This window comes from Folsomia candida, unplaced genomic scaffold (assembly GCF_002217175.1).
Source record: "Folsomia candida strain VU population unplaced genomic scaffold, ASM221717v1 Fcan01_Sc003, whole genome shotgun sequence".
Lineage (NCBI taxonomy): Eukaryota > Metazoa > Arthropoda > Collembola > Entomobryomorpha > Isotomidae > Folsomia > Folsomia candida.
In genome coordinates this window covers 4,620,725-4,636,563 of record NW_019091195.1, presented here as the reverse complement: position 1 = coordinate 4,636,563, position 15,839 = coordinate 4,620,725, and the positions used below count along the sequence as shown (strand labels likewise).

General features: G+C 40.1%; 5 protein-coding genes across 7 annotated transcripts; 2 read left to right on the top strand and 3 right to left on the bottom strand.

The window, feature by feature from the left end:
• Positions 1-9: 9 nt before the first annotated feature.
• LOC110847366 (kynurenine formamidase) lies at positions 10-1,992 on the top strand. 2 transcript variants are annotated; one of them, XM_035849379.1, is made up of 6 exons: positions 10-364; positions 457-547; positions 618-733; positions 811-931; positions 1,030-1,291; positions 1,357-1,493. In XM_035849379.1, the coding sequence occupies exons 1-6, from the start codon at positions 275-277 to the stop codon at positions 1,361-1,363; spliced, it is 687 nt and encodes a 228-aa protein (XP_035705272.1). In that variant the 5' UTR covers positions 10-274; the 3' UTR covers positions 1,364-1,493. The 2 variants fall into 2 exon arrangements, with proteins under 2 accessions (XP_035705272.1, XP_021949993.1); XM_022094301.2 differs by having other exon boundaries at positions 41-364; positions 1,352-1,992.
• A 95-nt stretch (positions 1,993-2,087) lies between these two features.
• LOC118434808 lies at positions 2,088-3,120 on the bottom strand. The gene is made up of 4 exons (XM_035849103.1): positions 2,932-3,120; positions 2,714-2,844; positions 2,372-2,582; positions 2,088-2,267 (listed from the first exon to the last, which is right to left on the bottom strand). The coding sequence occupies exons 1-4, from the start codon at positions 3,118-3,120 to the stop codon at positions 2,088-2,090; spliced, it is 711 nt and encodes a 236-aa protein (XP_035704996.1).
• Positions 3,121-4,556: 1,436 nt separating this feature from the next.
• Positions 4,557-7,037, top strand: LOC110846077 (CCHC-type zinc finger protein CG3800). Its single transcript, XM_022092701.2, has 8 exons — positions 4,557-4,701; positions 5,267-5,324; positions 5,450-5,547; positions 6,143-6,194; positions 6,270-6,313; positions 6,399-6,461; positions 6,534-6,622; positions 6,699-7,037. The coding sequence occupies exons 2-8, from the start codon at positions 5,281-5,283 to the stop codon at positions 6,738-6,740; spliced, it is 432 nt and encodes a 143-aa protein (XP_021948393.1). The 5' UTR covers positions 4,557-4,701; positions 5,267-5,280; the 3' UTR covers positions 6,741-7,037.
• Positions 7,038-7,621: 584 nt separating this feature from the next.
• LOC110846551 (zinc finger protein 236) lies at positions 7,622-12,526 on the bottom strand. Its single transcript, XM_022093342.2, has 11 exons — positions 11,499-12,526; positions 10,594-11,227; positions 10,405-10,505; positions 10,291-10,341; positions 10,151-10,183; positions 9,412-10,073; positions 9,256-9,311; positions 9,083-9,166; positions 8,922-8,986; positions 8,605-8,820; positions 7,622-8,509 (listed from the first exon to the last, which is right to left on the bottom strand). The coding sequence occupies exons 2-11, from the start codon at positions 11,210-11,212 to the stop codon at positions 7,898-7,900; spliced, it is 2,499 nt and encodes an 832-aa protein (XP_021949034.1). The 5' UTR covers positions 11,213-11,227; positions 11,499-12,526; the 3' UTR covers positions 7,622-7,897.
• A 1,510-nt stretch (positions 12,527-14,036) lies between these two features.
• On the bottom strand, positions 14,037-15,767 carry LOC110847898 (ribonuclease P protein subunit p38). Of its 2 annotated transcripts, none has more exons than XM_022094934.2 (6): positions 15,620-15,767; positions 15,376-15,533; positions 15,234-15,284; positions 14,952-15,104; positions 14,652-14,868; positions 14,037-14,547 (listed from the first exon to the last, which is right to left on the bottom strand). In XM_022094934.2, the coding sequence occupies exons 2-6, from the start codon at positions 15,513-15,515 to the stop codon at positions 14,152-14,154; spliced, it is 957 nt and encodes a 318-aa protein (XP_021950626.1). In that variant the 5' UTR covers positions 15,516-15,533; positions 15,620-15,767; the 3' UTR covers positions 14,037-14,151. The 2 variants fall into 2 exon arrangements, with proteins under 2 accessions (XP_021950626.1, XP_021950627.1); XM_022094935.2 differs by having other exon boundaries at positions 15,376-15,530; positions 15,620-15,759.
• Between the last annotated feature and the right edge of the window lie 72 nt (positions 15,768-15,839).

Sequence of the window (15,839 nt, the reverse complement as noted above, 5' to 3'; positions counted from 1 at the left end):
CTACGCTTATCATTATACAGTCAACCGTGCAGTCGGACAAACTGACCAATCATCTAATAAATAATCATGTGCATAACATTATACAGTCACATAAAATCCAAATATAAAGAAAACATACAAGACCAGATGATACTCTGAGAATCGAGGACATAATAATATTATGTCCTCAATATCATTCTTACTGACATCTTTATAATCTTATGTGTCAAAATTTGCTAGTAAAAGATTGTTGATAATTGAATACAATAAGTGGTTCGGTTATCTCTATTAAAAAATGGACACCAAAGCGAAAAAAGAAAGTGGAAAACTTAATATTGTCGACAATGATGTTGATTTCTGGAAAATATGGGAGTCCAATCCAAAAGTAAGAAAATTTTACCCTGCTTTCGCAATGTACGTGTGCACATCCTATTAAATTATATGGGTTAACCTACGAATATGATTGTCTGGTTGAAGGAGTTGGAGCGACAATTTGCTCCAATAATGTGGATTGTGAACAAAGACAAGAAGGAAACCTATGATACACACATCAAAGTATCAACAATCGGTATTAAAAGAACGTTAATCCACAACATTTAAAAAAATGCTGATGTGTGTAATAAAAATTTATCCATTAGAGACGGTTAAAGCTCGAGAATGTGTCCCATGTAAATTGGACGTTTCTTACGGGAATCATGCGGAGAAAGTCATGGACATTTACGGAACTGATCTGCCTTCAAGTGCTCCCACTTTGGTATATATGCACTTTGATGGCCAAGAAGTAGGTTTTTAATAATAAATCCATGTGCATTGTGGGCATTTGATTTCCAGTTCTTTGTTCATGGTGGGTATTGGAGGTCGGGTAAAAAAAGTTGGAGTGGGCCCATGGTGAGAAATGCATATTCTTGGGGTGTGCGAACGATTGTAATCGACTATCCTTTAGCCCCTCAAGGTATTCCACCATATGATATAAAATACAAATACCTGGTTTTACTAGAGGTTCACTAAAAGCTAAATAATTGGTAACATAAAATTACCATTATGCAATAGCCAGACTGGGGACAATATGTAACGCCACTCAAGAATGTCTATCTTATGCAATGCAAATGTTTCCGGAATCCACTTTTGTCATTGCTGGTCACTCGGCCGGTGCACAATTGTTATTGTCTCTGTTTCACAAAATCCCTGGCGTGATGAGCATCTCCGACAATCTCAAGAAACGTGTAGCTGGGGCATTTCTCATATCCCCACCTTACGACATGCGACCAGTCATTGGCATTCGCAGCATAAACAAAGCACTTCAACTTAAACCGTGAGAAATTTTTACCTAAAGCTTTCACCGCTCACCATTTCAGCCATGCTTTTTATTTAGAGAAGAAGTTGATCAGTTCAGTGCTGTGCTAACTGTGAGTCAAATTCACCCAGGATGGTTTCAAAATCAGGGACAAGTGGAATTTTCTTTCTGCAGTGGAGAACATGATCCTCCGGCGCTTATTCTACAGGGGGAAATGTATGCTGCCATGCTAAAACAGGCCGGATTCTCTGTAAATTTCCGAATAATTTCAGAGTACGACCACTTTACTCTGATAGATAACATGGTAGATGCTCATTCGGAAATCACGAACACACTGAAGAATTTTGTGCTACATTGCTCAGAATCAAAGAAGAAAGCAAACCTGTGAAATAATATCTAGATGCGCATGCATACGCATAGATTTCCTTCAAGGGCTTTTGCATAAAATTTAATGGTACATATTGAATAAGCACTACATGAAGCATCATTAAGATGTGATTGTAAATAAATGGGGATTCATATAGTTTTACATTTCTCCTGCCAAACATTTGCTGACTTTCACTTTTACACGTGCAAGTGTAGCGTTCCATTAATTGCATACACTACTTAAGTTCCAAATAATTCTTTAGTAAAAATACATCAAAACATTTGTGAATTTTTCATAAAACTGATTTATATCTGCGCAAAAAATAAATATTTGACAAAATGTGACGTCTTAATTGTTACAAAATCTAATTGCATAAATTATTATTACACAAATAAAAACAGGAAAAGTTGCGAGCCTGCGGGATGTTGTTGTAGCATATAAATATGACTAGAAGTCATGATGACCCCAAAGCTGCAGGGTCTCTGACGAACCATAAAGATTATCGCCAAGTAGCTGCAAATTCACAGGTTCCGTATTGAGTTCGTCTACTAGTCCCGTCAAATGGGCCTGTTGCTCCGAAATATCTGAATTGTTACAGATTTCTAGATCTTGGGATATGACCGGGATCTGTATGCAAATTTGCTTCATTAATAAATGCATTGGTACTAATTAGTTCCTATTATGTTATTTCATACAAGAAATCTATTATTAGTTACAACTGAACTTGATACCATATTGTCGTAGTAATTAATCCCTTCATCCTCAACTTGAATTCCACATCTCCAGAAAGTGTTATCAAAGTGTGCTGATGTAAAGTCATTTGCAATAACTTGTTGCTGCTTGTAGGAAAATGATTGAACAATGGTGGTGCAAAAGGTGAGATTGTGGTTCTTGTCTGGTTCCTCTTTCATGTTGAACTTTCTCTCATCTCCACCATTGCCGCTGTAAATTAGTATTGAAAAATTGTAGAAATAATAGAATAAGGAGTAGGAAAATGATTCATTGATATGATTTGCCAACTCTTCACTAGTTAGTTTTGACCTTTCTTAAACTTTAAAACCGAAGTTGCTTACTTGCAGACTATATTTTCAGGCTGACTAGGATGCAGTTGATATTTTAGAGAAAGTCCGTAGTAGTGGTATTTTGATTGACCTCTCGTACCGAGGCGCCTTGTCGTCAAATGCGGAAATTGCCTTCTGATTATCTGCAACCAAACCAGAAGAAACTTTGACTGTGCACCAATCAACTTTCACTTTTTTTGGATAAAAACTATTTCATAAAATCCACGCACTTTTCCAAAACTTGCTGCATTTACAGGCTGAATGAAGTTCAAGTGGCACCATTGAACATAATCATTGTACAGAGCGTTGCGCGCAATACACGCGCCCATCATGGGTGTGTAGGTCGCTTCCAACCATTGCATCGTCAATGGCGTAGAGTGATTTCGCCACCCGTCGCTATTTCGCAGCCCCATCATCATCGTGATAACTGATAATAACTAACTGACCACCAAACTAAAAGTTGCACTTTCTGAAATATTGCACGATACAGCACGAAATCAACTCACTCGAACTTTCCTCGCCAAAACCTCATGAGCTTCTGATTTTCAAAAGATTTTCACCCCCTTTTTTGACAAAATATTCTGAACGTCCAACCCATGGAATTACATGGTATCCTTATGCCGTTCATGTGTATTAAGCAGTAGTAGTTTCATTTCATGTGGGGTCGAGCATACCAAATATGCACAGGTAACAATGCGAATTGAAAAGAACTAGCAACTAGAAAATCATGAATCTAATCAGCTACATGACAAGTTTCCCGATGTAAAGTGCATTATGGTCGAGAGAAGAAAGTGAATAGATGAGTTTGTCGCAATAGAAGATTAACGCCAATAAGTATTAAATATTCAATTACCTAGAGTCCTGACTGCTCCAGACTCATCGGAGCAGTCATGCAGACACGAATTGAGTTTTATATTTGTTGCATAAAACTTAGCTCGTCTCTGGTGTAAGAAGGACACCAAATCATCTAATGAATGAGTTTCGAACGAAAAATCAAAAATGAAATCCATGACACACGTACATACAGAGCTTCCCCTAATCCGAATCCGACGTAATAGGAGACGTCATGCTGAGAACGAAGGGGTCTGCATTTTAATACCTCGTCTCTGAAAATCTTCCAAAAGTGAACGCAACATTTCCTCAGTAACTTTTCTGGGGAGAGTTGCGACAAGATTGTCTCACGGTCTCAAATTACCTCATGTCATCCAAGTCTCAACATGCACAACCAAAGCTCAACATGCGACGATGCGACACACTTTACAAGTTTATATCAACTGTTTGTCGCTTTATTTTGTGTCCGCCCTCATTACCCCAGGCATGCTCGCTCTTTTACGACATGGAGGTTTTGCACTCATCACTTCACTTGTTCACACGTCTCATTTTACTACTACACCATAACAAGTGAAGGCCATGATGCGTCTCACTTTACCTCTTCCTACTTATTTCTTGTTGTGCTTTTCATCTCTTTTTTCTGCGTTGCGTGGAAGTGTTGGCGCTGGTGGGTTTGAGCAGCTCGTGGCCTAATTCATTCCATAGTTGGGCGGAGTTCTCGGACCCCTTGGTCACCGACTTCCTGGTCACCAACGGCTTTAATCGATGACTCTGACTCTTTCTTACACCTTTGGAGCCCCTTATAAATTTGAGATTTTTGAACTTTAGCATGCTTAAATTCTATATTGTCGACCGACGCTGGAGCCGTTTGGAGCCACCAAACGTTCAGCTGGGATTCAGCTTTGTGGATGACTCTAACTAGTTATGATCTTGCACGTCCTCTAAATCAGGCTAAGCAACGCGACCCTTGGGGCCCTTAACGCGACCAGACCAGACCACCCCCTCTGACCTTGCCCATCTATGAATCTATCGTTCATCGTTTGTCCACCAACCGCACTGCCGGCACAAAAACTCACGCTCCTCCTGCCCAAAACCTCCATTTTCTCTCTTGCAGAGACACACGAGCAGCAGCCGAGGGAACAGAGTGAACGAGGTCGTCTGAAAATCAGGTAATTTTTTTATTGCTATTTCTTTACTAATTGCCACACCTCCGGACTGGTAGGAGGCCCCTTAATTCAGACTCATTCCTCCCCAATACATTTTGCATGCCGTGCTTGATCTTAAAGTCGACAAATTTATCCATCCAATATTTATCCACCCCAGCTATTATTGTTGTCGTCTTACTTATAAATTACTGGTTCAATTGACAACTCAACTTTTTCGTTATTTTCTTCAACATATGGAATTGTAAAGTTAGTCGTGAAACTTTGTCCACAAGACAAGCTCACACGTGATTGATCATTTTCTATGCAGAGATGACGTATGCAATTCACAGCTTTGATGTTTTGTTGCATCTCTAGCTTTTGAGTTGGACCGGATGTTATTTATTTTTAATATGAAACCAACTCAATAGGTCAGAGATGCAACGAAATTGTTGAGCAGCGAATTGAAATACAACATTTGCTTTTCTTTCGGTCATAGTGTCGTATAGACGTAATGCGTCATAATGACTATATGTGCGATAGATGTAAATAAATGTAGCTTTACTAATGTCAAGATCTTGGGTAATTTCAGAATACGAGGTCAAGATGAGCACCTGCTATCGCTGTAACGAAGAAGGACACTTCGCAAGGTTAGTTCGCGTGTTTTTTGTCCCCCTTTTGTATATACATATATGCTGCGTTGAGGAGTATGTATAACGCTGTATGTAGGACTTACTGTGACAAGGCTAATGGCTAACAACGACTAATTTTGCAGAGACTGTCCTCAAGGTGGAGGCAGTCGAGGTGGAGGAGGTGGTGGTGGTTATCGTAGTGGAGGAGGACGTGGTGGCGGCGGTGGGGGCCGCGGAGGCGGTGAGTCGATGATGTTCAATTGAATGAATGTGTTTTCTGGCTAACCCCCACATAAGATGTCAGTTTCCCATCACTTGCTCGGGTGGCGAAATTGTTGTTGTGGAATGTGGGGGAAGAGCTCAGCGTTGATACAAACAAACCAAAGATCAGTGTAAAGTTTTTTAAAACGAGACCGTGAGTGCGTGTCGAGTATGGGGAGAGTTTCGTCCGTTGTTGTTTCACGCCACGTAATGGGGTGGGTCGTCATCGTGTGACTATTTGACTAGATTCTAACTAGAGCAAAAATATAATAGTAATGGTGGGCTGTATGAATCAAATATTATGGTCAAAGCAATAATAGTGGGAAAGATGCATAGGTCACACTTTCACTCAAGTGGCACACATTTTATTCGGTACAAGGAGGGGAAGCTACATGGGTTGTGCGTTGTTGAAATATTTTCGAAGCAGGAAAAGTATTACAATTATACAAAGAAATGATGACTTGGAATTTGTTTCGACTGCTTTCAACTTCTGTCTATATATTCTATACAACTGATCTAACATCCAGCTCGTCACCTTTGTTAATAATAACGTCCAATAATATTTAAAACCACAGGTGGCGGTTCCGGAAAATGCTACAAATGTAACCGATTCGGACACTTCGCAAGGTTTTTTAAATACATATTTTGTTATACGACTTGGAACAAGAATAACGAGACTAATATGTTTACTTTGTTTAATAGGGACTGCAATGAGGAGGAGCGTTGCTACAAATGCAATGGAACAGGTATGCACAACATCTGTATTGACAAATGACTAAATGAGAGATATGATGATCACAATTAATAACTATTCTCATGGGTCATTTCAAGGTCACATCGCACGCGATTGTACTTCTGAAGGAAACGACTCCCGAGATGATGGAGGCCGATCATGTAAGATCAAATCCGGTAGATCTATATAAATACTTATCTTACTAATTTGAAATTGTTTTCACTTGTTTATAGACTCCCGAGGTGGCGGTGGAGGAGGAGGTGGTGGAAGAAATTGTTACAACTGTGGTGAACCCGGACATATTAGTCGCGATTGTACCAAGGTAGGTTTCTTAATTATTATTGGCGCAATTATATTGCTTTTGGGAATATAAAATACATTGTTTTTTGTTTAATTAGGAGCGTGGTTCAGGAGGAGGAGGTCGCAACGATGATTACTAATTTTTCTGCTGCCAACAAAACGTCGTTCCGTCCGCCACTTCATTCACAATTCATTCCATGGAACCCCAAAAAACGTTAATTGAGCCTTCTTAGTTTTCATCGTTTTATAAAAGCATAAAACAATTAAATATATACACACCTAAATGACGCAAATATTGCCGTCATAATTATGAAGTTGTTTTGATATTTCCCAATCTTGTTTTCGTGGGTAGGAGGAAGTGGCGTTCGTTTGTTTTATTACTTCAATGTTTGCATTATTGTGTCTAACATTGAATAAAACCTCAAAAAAACATCGAATTTTGTTGTTGCACTATTGTGTTTTAAATTTCTATTTGTACAATGCATATTATTTAACATGTCACACAATTGCAGTCTACAAGGAAAAAAGTGTGTGTATGTCACTAATTTTGCTGCATGGATATAAGTGTGAAAGTGCATCATATTCAAATTTTTTGGTGTCATTAATTCGGCAATTTTGAACATCATAATCCATGCCCATTTTATTATTTATATTAACAAGTTAGCCTGAGTGGGGGCTTATAAAACCTTCATGTCTGTCTATCTTGTGATAACTCTTTAAATTTATCCTACCGACTGGAAACTTGTAGAGGCAAATGAGGAGTTAAGTTTGACGGTCAGCAAAATCGATCAAGTGCTTGACCGGTGGGAGTCATAAGGTCAGGTGTGCTTGTATGATGATCATACATACCTACATGCTCGTTGATGCAGAATGTTCGGAGTGGTCATAGAAAGCCGGTATTCGGGAAATTGGTCATATAAGATCTCCCAGCAGGGTGACCCCACTGATTTTAAAAATGGTCTTTAGAAACTGAAATTGTGCATGATGTGGTACATCGGAATAACAAATTGTAGATTATTCATTACACATTTAGCGATTGTTTGGACATTTTTATGTACTTTTGCAAATTACATATTTCATACATGCAATTACACTGCATTCTAATACGCATTTCATTTTATCATACCAAGTTAAGTTAACATGTTCATTATACAAAATGTAACGGTTGGGCATGTACACACCCATACGAAACATTCAAATTTTACAAAATTGATTGTCCTCCAAGAATAAACAAGTAAGAATCTAGACATAAGTAGGTAGCTCGAGTTTTGGTACAATAAGAGTATTCATCAATTATCTACTTTTCAACTTTACTTAACGACAGAGAAATGCTCCCACGGTTAATCAGTCCCATGAGACTTTCCAAACTGCCCTCGTCATTTTTGCATTGCATTGTATTCTGAAATCCAATGAGGGACCGAATTTGTGGTTTTCCAAACGATTTGTGAAGTAAGGATCCTGAAAGTGGAAATTGTTTGAATTTGTTGTGGTTGTTTGTGACCATTTGTCGGGGAGTTGCTGATGGTGGGGTCATCATTTCATCGATAGGATTAGAATTAGCAGTGGTGCCTGGAGTGGGAAATGCAGCATCAGTGAATCGCCTTTCTGGGTTGCTGACGCCATGATAGGCTTTCAAATGTTGAAGTAAATGTGCCCTTTGTTGGAACGTGTTGTCGCACAAGTTGCAGGGAAGAGATGTCTGACCGCCAGCAGCACTGCTACCAGCAAAGCCGTTGCTGTTACTGCTAGTCTTTTTCTGATTTGTACTTTTCTTGGTGGGATGATGATGGGCCTGGCGCAGGTGAGCATGAGCAATTTCCAAACTTGGGAAAACTGTGCTACATTCCGAGCAGCTGTAGGTTTTGGCAACAGGAGGGGCATGCGTGGTCATGTGCTTAACTAGATGTTCCTGTAAGTATTGGTCAGTAAAGTTAAAAATCACCTTCTTATAGATAATAATAAATATATAATAATGAACAATAGATTATGTAGGGCTGGACCAACCTTTCGTTTGAAAGATTTTGGGCATAAATCACATTTGAATTTTCTTATGTCTGAATGGGCATCACTCTGATGCTCCATTAATTCGTCAATATGATTGAATATTTCGCTGCACATGTCGCAGGACAAAGCCGCAACTCGCATGTTAGGATTATCACTTAAGGTCACCGCTGGGACTTGAGAAATTTGGGGTTCAGAATCAATCATATCGAGCGACATCTAATTGCATATACAAAAAAACAATATCATTTAGTAATTTTGCTACGTACATACATTATCAACATTTAAAATTATTATTGCAATTTGTACACTTTTCTTACCCCCATAAATTCTGTGGGATGGCAATTGCGAATGTGTCTCAATAAGTGGTCCTTTCTCGAAATGTCTACACACGATAGATGCATATTAAATATAAAATACTTAATAATTCAGAGGACACATTTTTATTAGGAGATCGTGGTTAATAAGTATTTAGAATCACCTTTTCGACAAAATTGACACCTATATTTGAGCCCAGAATGGACGGAGGAGAGGTGTTTTGTCAAATGTTCTTTACGAAGAAATCCTTAAAATGAAAAATAACCCAGTTGTTAGACTGATTGTCCGTAAATACGAAATCACGAATGACGCCATGAAAAGTTTAAAAGCACGTACCTTTCCCACAAACGCTGCATTTGTGAGGACGAGCAACACTGTGCGTGGACATGTGCCTGTCAAAAATCATGCAAAAAGTTAATTACCCACGCTGTTTTATTTAAGATTGGCAAAACTAACTTGTTATTGAGTTGTAGAATAAAATAGCTTACATACCTTTGCATATTAATTTTGCTCATAAAAGCTGCATCGCACAATTCACATTTGAACTTCCGTTCCGATGGTCCCCCAATTGTGCGTTGCACTTCCAATTCAAATGCTCCATCCCCGTTTTCTTCTGTAGTATTTTCATTTTCCGAGTTGATATGATTTCCATATTCGTCTGACATCATTCCTCCTGATGCCATCCCAGACATATCGTTGAGGTCATCATCAACATCACCATCATCATCATCGTAATTTTGTTCTTCGTCTTCTTCTTCTTCTCCATAATCCTCTTCCATATAACTATGAACTTCAGGTTTAATGATGTCTTGCATTTCCTTGTTGCAAAACTCTTCGTTTTCGTCCTCTTCAAAGAGCTCCTCTCCATCAGCCTCGTGGGTATTGTAATCGAGATTATTATTGTCAAACGAAAATTTTGTCTCCGGGTTTATCTCATCCTCTTCATAATCGTTATCTTCATCATCAGAGGTAGAGCTCGGCTCAATTTTGGATGAATTAATCATTCGAATTTGATTGCCAATGTCTGCTTGCAAACTTTGCAATGTCGGAATTTCATTGATACTGAACTTGGAGTCAGTACTATTCCGCCTTGGTTTCTTTCTTTCAGGAGGAGGAGCAAGAGGGGAAAGAAGATCGTCAATTGTCCCAAGCATCTACAGAAGGAGGAATTTCATAGAGTTCAGCATTTAATCAAGAATACATGCAATGATGAAAATGTCAGTGTCAATACCTCACGAGGTTGCTTTGGTGGTCGTCCGGCTCCCTATACAATCGAATATATGTACATGCATAAATATCAAGGTTAGGCAAATGCGCATAATAATTTATTACTATCTAGTTTAAAATTCTTTCAAGAATTATGTATGTTACCTGATTAACAAAGGGCCCCACTTCCGTTGCAGTGCAAAATTCGGGGTGCACCTAGTCCATTAAAATTATGCAAGTGAAATATAAATGACAAAGTTAGTGAGTTTTTCAGCTTACATTTTTGATGTGACGCTTCAGATGGTCACGCCTGCTTATATTTCTGTGGCAGTACGGACATGTAAACTTGGCACTCCCATGCGTTCTGGTAACATGACGAGCTAAAGATGAGAATATAAGCAGTTGTATTATTTTTATGCATTCGAAAAGACCATAATGTTCGGAATTGGCACTATTTTCAGTACTTACATAAATCTTCCTTTTTCCAAAACCAAACTCCGCAAAGTTGACACTGGAAATTCTTTTCCTGTTGCTGCTGAGTGGGCTTGTTATTGATTTGTATTAGAGAAGGCAATGGCTTCAGGTTTGGAATTGGTCTTTCAGAATGACTTCTTTTTCCATTCAAAACTCTGTTCATATTCTGTCCACCATTGTTATTATTAAAGTTGCTGTTGCTGCTGTTAGACGAACCATTTAACAGTGGCAAGAATGATTGCGACCCGTTTTTCAAAATGGCCTCCAACAAGTTATGGCTTGGAATGTGGTGGCGATTGGTGGTGGTGACCACTGCTGATGAGGATGATGTGGGAGGGAGCGTTGATTCTGCGAGTTGCTGCTGATTATCATTGTTGCCTTGACTGTCATCCTCATGCAGGATCATGTGACGGATAAGGCTCATGCGGGTGACGAAGGTGGCGGAGCAAACGTTACATGGAAATACTGTGGGTTCGTCATCATCATCATCAATGTCATTTACAGCAGCTACCTCATTTTCTTCATCTGACCCTCGTTCTAATTCCTCCTTCAATCTCACTAATCCCCCGAAAGCGTGCCCTCCTCTTCCTTCTTCTTCTTCTCCCAAAGGCATTTTTTCAGCTTTCAACTAGACACAGACAATGAATACCATGAAACTGTTAACTAACTATTTTTTATATGAAATTTCGCAGCAGAAAAGATGAAATGGCGAGGAAAGTGTTCACCAAGTATTTGACTTGTCGTCTCAATTTGACCCATCATTCGAGAAACCAACAGGATGAACAAAGAGCTATGATGATGATGGGTCTGCTGGTTACTCGTCGTGGTAGCGAGAGTTGAGACTGACTACATGCTTGGTAGGATTTTGTTGGTTTGAAAAGACCATTTGAAAAGCTTACGTATTATTTGTGTGGGTGGACTGGGTGGTCGTGTCGTGCGATGGATGGATGGATGAGTAGAAGCAGTACAATTTCCACTGGGGAAATGGAGTGAAAATCGATTCGGTGTCGTGGGTCGATACCCGACGAGTAGAATGAGGAGGACGACTACGCACCAAGCTATGTACCTCCTCCCAGATCCCCGTGGTAATTTTTGGGTTGCGAGGGGAAGAGCGTTTTTGGACGAGTCCCAGCAGAGAGCGAGAGGAAAGATAGGCGTGGAGGCAAGAAGGGGCAGCCAAGAAGTAATAATAATAATGGCTCCTCTGCTGTTGCTCGTGGGGATAGAAAACTGTTGACCTTGGTTCTGGTGGTGGCGACGTGTGCATCCACTACTCCCCACCGTAATATGACTCAGCAGCAAGGAAAACGACAAGTTTGTTTGTGGGCGAGACCCCCTTCTTCTTCGTCTTCTCTCCTATTCTGTGAGCACAAAAAGTACCAAGGGCACTGCACTGCATATACATACAGGCACCAACTCGTGGATTCTCGTCTCTGCTCAGGCTGGCTCCTTCTCTCTGGCTGAATAATGATATGAGATGAGGTTGAAGTCCTTGTACTGGTATGAAGGACCCCAATAATGTCACACGAAAAAGACCTTTGTCCACCAAAACTATCACTTGACCACCATCCGACATGCAGCAGTACCACGACGACGACGTCGACAACGATGACCTTTTGACCCAGCCGTCACTAGCCTCTGGATAGCTCAACTACTTATATGGATTCGTCTATGCAAACAGGTTGCTATATTGAAGAGGAAAAAGAGTGTTGTAATTCACTCAAGTAATGCAGCGAGCAGTAATTTTATAATGTTCTGGATAAACTCCTGGCTCTGGATATGGTCCCACTTCCCCAGAGTGAATGGAAGAACAGAATATATGCGAGCAGTGGTAGTAGTGTCTGTGTAATTAAGAGGGGGAAAAACAGCGTGAGTAAATGGGAACGGGGCCGGGGTCTACCAAAGTCCTGCTGAATTGAACCCAAGAACTGAACGCAACGCGAAACCAACCATGTATTTACAAGTTGGCTGCTGCTGGGTGGACCAGTTGTGGGAAGATATTATGGAAGCAGTTTACCTTCACTTCATTTATCATGTCATCCTCTCAAACCTCCAATCCCCATCTATACTTCCACAGGGTGGAAGGGGGACTAGGGGAACTAGGGGACTGCTGCTGCTGGCCATACAATTCTCTCTCTCTCGGCTGAACTACGCCGGATGGGATGGTGTTTTTTATCCACTCAACTTGGAGTCAGATGAGGATGGAGAATGCGAATGAGAGACATGGTTGTTTGCCATGGAATGATGCAAGCATAAACTCCATAGGATTGAAATGAGGGGGGAAATTCCGTTGAGAAATTGCATGCGCTTCTTCTAGGTTAGGCTTCTACGACGACGACGAACGGACCGAACTGAACTGACGTGGCCGTGCATGAATTTGTACAAGAAACTCTATGACTATGAGGGAGGGAGGGGAGGGAGGGGAAGGAAAAGCAGTAGAAGTGGGGGGAATATGGATGCAGGCAGAACGAACCATCTCCAAAAACTTGGTTGTTGGATTGTTGGGAAGGAGCTGCAAGACCCACGCCACGGAGGAAGGACATGCCCTGCATGTGGCTGATCTCTGATGGCATGCTTTGCTTCCTTAGCTGGCAGTGGTGGGTTCACACAGGAAATCAAGTATATGGATTTGTTCACGTGGATAGAGGGAAAGGAAGGCGGAGGGGAAGTAGTCAGGGGTCTTGTTCGTTTCCCCACCAGCAGCATTGTAAAAAAAAGTAACGCATTTAACCAAGCTCCGTGGTGTGGGTCTGGCTGGGTCTCAGTTTTTCTACTCTTCGTGGTTGTTGGTGTTGGTTGGGTCGTCCGTCGTCGTCTTGAGTGCACAGCTTGTGGAGGAGGATATATGTAGCTGGCTTTTTCATGGTATAAAATTGTCAGCCACAGGGGTTATAAAGCATTCCAATGCGTTTGATGACTGGGACCACGCCCGTTTTTCCCCAGAGGGGCTGTACACCTTGTGCTACTTGCACTGCAATAAAAATTTGGCTGGAGTAGCTATATAGCAGTAGATGAATGTATAAAGATGCTTCTCACATTTGTTGCAAGATTCAAGTTGCCCCTTTGGACTACAAAACCATCTCGGACAAGATGTGGCCAAAAAAGCATGTCCAAGTTTAACGTTGTGTGTGGGTGAATCAAGGCTGCCTGGAGATAATACCACAAAACAGAACCCCTATTTGGCATATTTAATCAAATATATAACTACAGCCCTATTAAATTCTGCAAGGAGACAAAAATGCATCAAGTACGGAGAGATAAATGCAGTAATGACATACCCACTCCTGTCTAAGTACATGCTCCCTTAATCTGAACCTTTTTTCCTTTGCATGAAACATGAAAGGATGCGATTTATTTCTATTTGCTTACATACATATACCATGCATGCAAAGTAGTTATAGATTTATGAAGTAAGGAATATTTTCTCCAGGTTGTAATTCAGGAAATCGGAAAAGGGAATATATTTGACCTTATTTGAATGCATACCTATATCATGATTTATAAAGCTTATAAATAATACTGCCACTTAAAACAATCTTAGCTATATAAATCTTAATGTGGAGTTGTTTTTCTAATTTTCGGTGGAATGAACGTAGCTTCTGCTGGCAATTGATTTTCGCGTTTTGCCTTTTCTAAATCCTTTTTTAATTCATATTTTGCAATCTCATCTTCAATCGAAAATTGTACTGGGAGTGTCGTCGAAGTGGTATCATTGGAGGTTGCAACAACAGGCCCTTCTAATAATACGAGATTTCCGGTGTCATTTGCGCAAGAACTCGGCAAACTAGGTGATGTTTGTCGGAGAAATTGAGACCGGGCAAGGCCACCTAACAGTCGCTCCTCTAATGCTGCCGCACGCTGGTTCACTTGGTTAGCGTCCAAAGGGCCGTGCTCCTTTACCAGTTCCAGCAAAGTATGAAATTCACTTTTTGGCGATGTACACATTGTCTACGAGAATAAAGACAAGGAAGTTAGCCAGAGTGTCTTTGCACACAATTTTCTGTTATAATATACATATGTAAATACGCAACGTTACATTAATATAAAATTACCTTCAAGCCCAAAGCAATGCACTTGATGCCACAGGCTTTTTCGAACGCTGCACTGAGTCCTGACAGTGATATGGCTGGCACCCGTTTGGTATGTGCAATTGGTACCAATAATTTGGTAATAATTTGAGGGTCCACATTCTTTTCTATTATTAGTCCAGCCAGTTGACCAGTCTCCATATTCATTGAGCAGCAATTAACTCCAATTGCAATTTCCGATCTGTCGACCAAATCACAAGAATAAATTAAATAATAGTACATATTTGCAAACCACATTTTTGTTGCATTAACGTAATATCAAACCTTTTTAAGATATAACTACTGACGTCATATCCGGCTTGTAATGCGTGTTCAGCAACCCATTTTCTTCGAAATTCTGACCTCTGAAGCTTGGGCACAGATTTTATCTCGTTTAATGGACATTGGCGTTTCGGAATCTTTAAACATTGCATTGTTCTGTTGCAAAGAATAAATAATTTTAAAACCTTTACACCTATAATTATTAATGTGCACAAGGTACAACACAACCGAAAATAAAATATCAATTATTAAAATAAAAATAAACCTAACCAACTTTCACTTTACCTCTCAATAGTACTTAATACCTCTTGTGAAATTGCGTCGTCGACATCAGGCCTGTGAAGAAGAAGAATCAGCATGAAATAAATAATCAACAACAAAATGAAATGATTATGTTAACATTCATTCGAAATGCATAAATCTTTACCACGCGAGATCACCTGGCACCACGACTGCAGTCCTGCTGGGTTTCCGGTTTGACTTTTCACGCTTCTTTGTTTCTCCCAAACTGCGTCGTTGCTTGGTTTTCGAAAGAATTTGTACCTCCGTCGGCTCAGTTTGATCCATGATGACAATTACGCACTACTGATACAAATTATTAAACGAATCTCTTTAATAAATTAGATACAAACAAACAATAACCACTCAACAAATATGTAATATTAATTCACCTGCTTGTTCTGTGCGGTGCAAATTAAACGACTGCGAATTACAATCGTCAAAAGGTCCGGAAGTTGTTGACCGAACGTGATTGTGTTGTGACCATAACATGTGTGCAACTTTCACAACTCTTTACCGTTTCTTTATGAAGTTGGCGGAGCGAGTTTGTGGGATTTGGGGAAAGAAAGCAACAAGCGATTGTCAATCGTTACTCAATTTGTGAACTTTCCC

What these genes read in the sequence shown, in the direction of transcription:
- LOC110847366 (XM_022094301.2), top strand. Translation starts at nt 275, where the DNA reads ATGGACACCAAAGCGAAAAAAGAAAGTGGAAAACTTAATATTGTCGAC. An exon ending in TATGGGAGTCCAATCCAAAA is followed by an intron (nt 365 to 456) that starts GTAAGAAAATTT and finishes GTCTGGTTGAAG; the next exon opens with GAGTTGGAGCGACAATTTGC. An exon ending in CTATCCTTTAGCCCCTCAAG is followed by an intron (nt 932 to 1,029) that starts GTATTCCACCAT and finishes ATTATGCAATAG; the next exon opens with CCAGACTGGGGACAATATGT.
- LOC110846077 (XM_022092701.2), top strand. Translation starts at nt 5,281, where the DNA reads ATGAGCACCTGCTATCGCTGTAACGAAGAAGGACACTTCGCAAG. An exon ending in CGATTCGGACACTTCGCAAG is followed by an intron (nt 6,195 to 6,269) that starts GTTTTTTAAATA and finishes TTTGTTTAATAG; the next exon opens with GGACTGCAATGAGGAGGAGC. An exon ending in AGATGATGGAGGCCGATCAT is followed by an intron (nt 6,462 to 6,533) that starts GTAAGATCAAAT and finishes ACTTGTTTATAG; the next exon opens with ACTCCCGAGGTGGCGGTGGA.
- LOC118434808 (XM_035849103.1), bottom strand. Translation starts at nt 3,120, where the DNA reads ATGATGATGGGGCTGCGAAATAGCGACGGGTGGCGAAATCACTCTACG. An exon ending in ATGCAGCAAGTTTTGGAAAA is followed by an intron (nt 2,845 to 2,931) that starts GTGCGTGGATTT and finishes GTTTGGTTGCAG; the next exon opens with ATAATCAGAAGGCAATTTCC. An exon ending in TTAATTACTACGACAATATG is followed by an intron (nt 2,268 to 2,371) that starts GTATCAAGTTCA and finishes ATTTGCATACAG; the next exon opens with ATCCCGGTCATATCCCAAGA.
- LOC110846551 (XM_022093342.2), bottom strand. Translation starts at nt 11,212, where the DNA reads ATGCCTTTGGGAGAAGAAGAAGAAGGAAGAGGAGGGCACGCTTTCGGG. An exon ending in TGGGGCCCTTTGTTAATCAG is followed by an intron (nt 10,184 to 10,290) that starts GTAACATACATA and finishes TCGATTGTATAG; the next exon opens with GGAGCCGGACGACCACCAAA. An exon ending in ATCCCACAGAATTTATGGGG is followed by an intron (nt 8,821 to 8,921) that starts GTAAGAAAAGTG and finishes ATATGCAATTAG; the next exon opens with ATGTCGCTCGATATGATTGA.
- LOC110847898 (XM_022094934.2), bottom strand. Translation starts at nt 15,515, where the DNA reads ATGGATCAAACTGAGCCGACGGAGGTACAAATTCTTTCGAAAACCAAG. An exon ending in GTGCCAGGTGATCTCGCGTG is followed by an intron (nt 15,285 to 15,375) that starts GTAAAGATTTAT and finishes TCTTCTTCACAG; the next exon opens with GCCTGATGTCGACGACGCAA. An exon ending in GCATTGCTTTGGGCTTGAAG is followed by an intron (nt 14,548 to 14,651) that starts GTAATTTTATAT and finishes TTATTCTCGTAG; the next exon opens with ACAATGTGTACATCGCCAAA.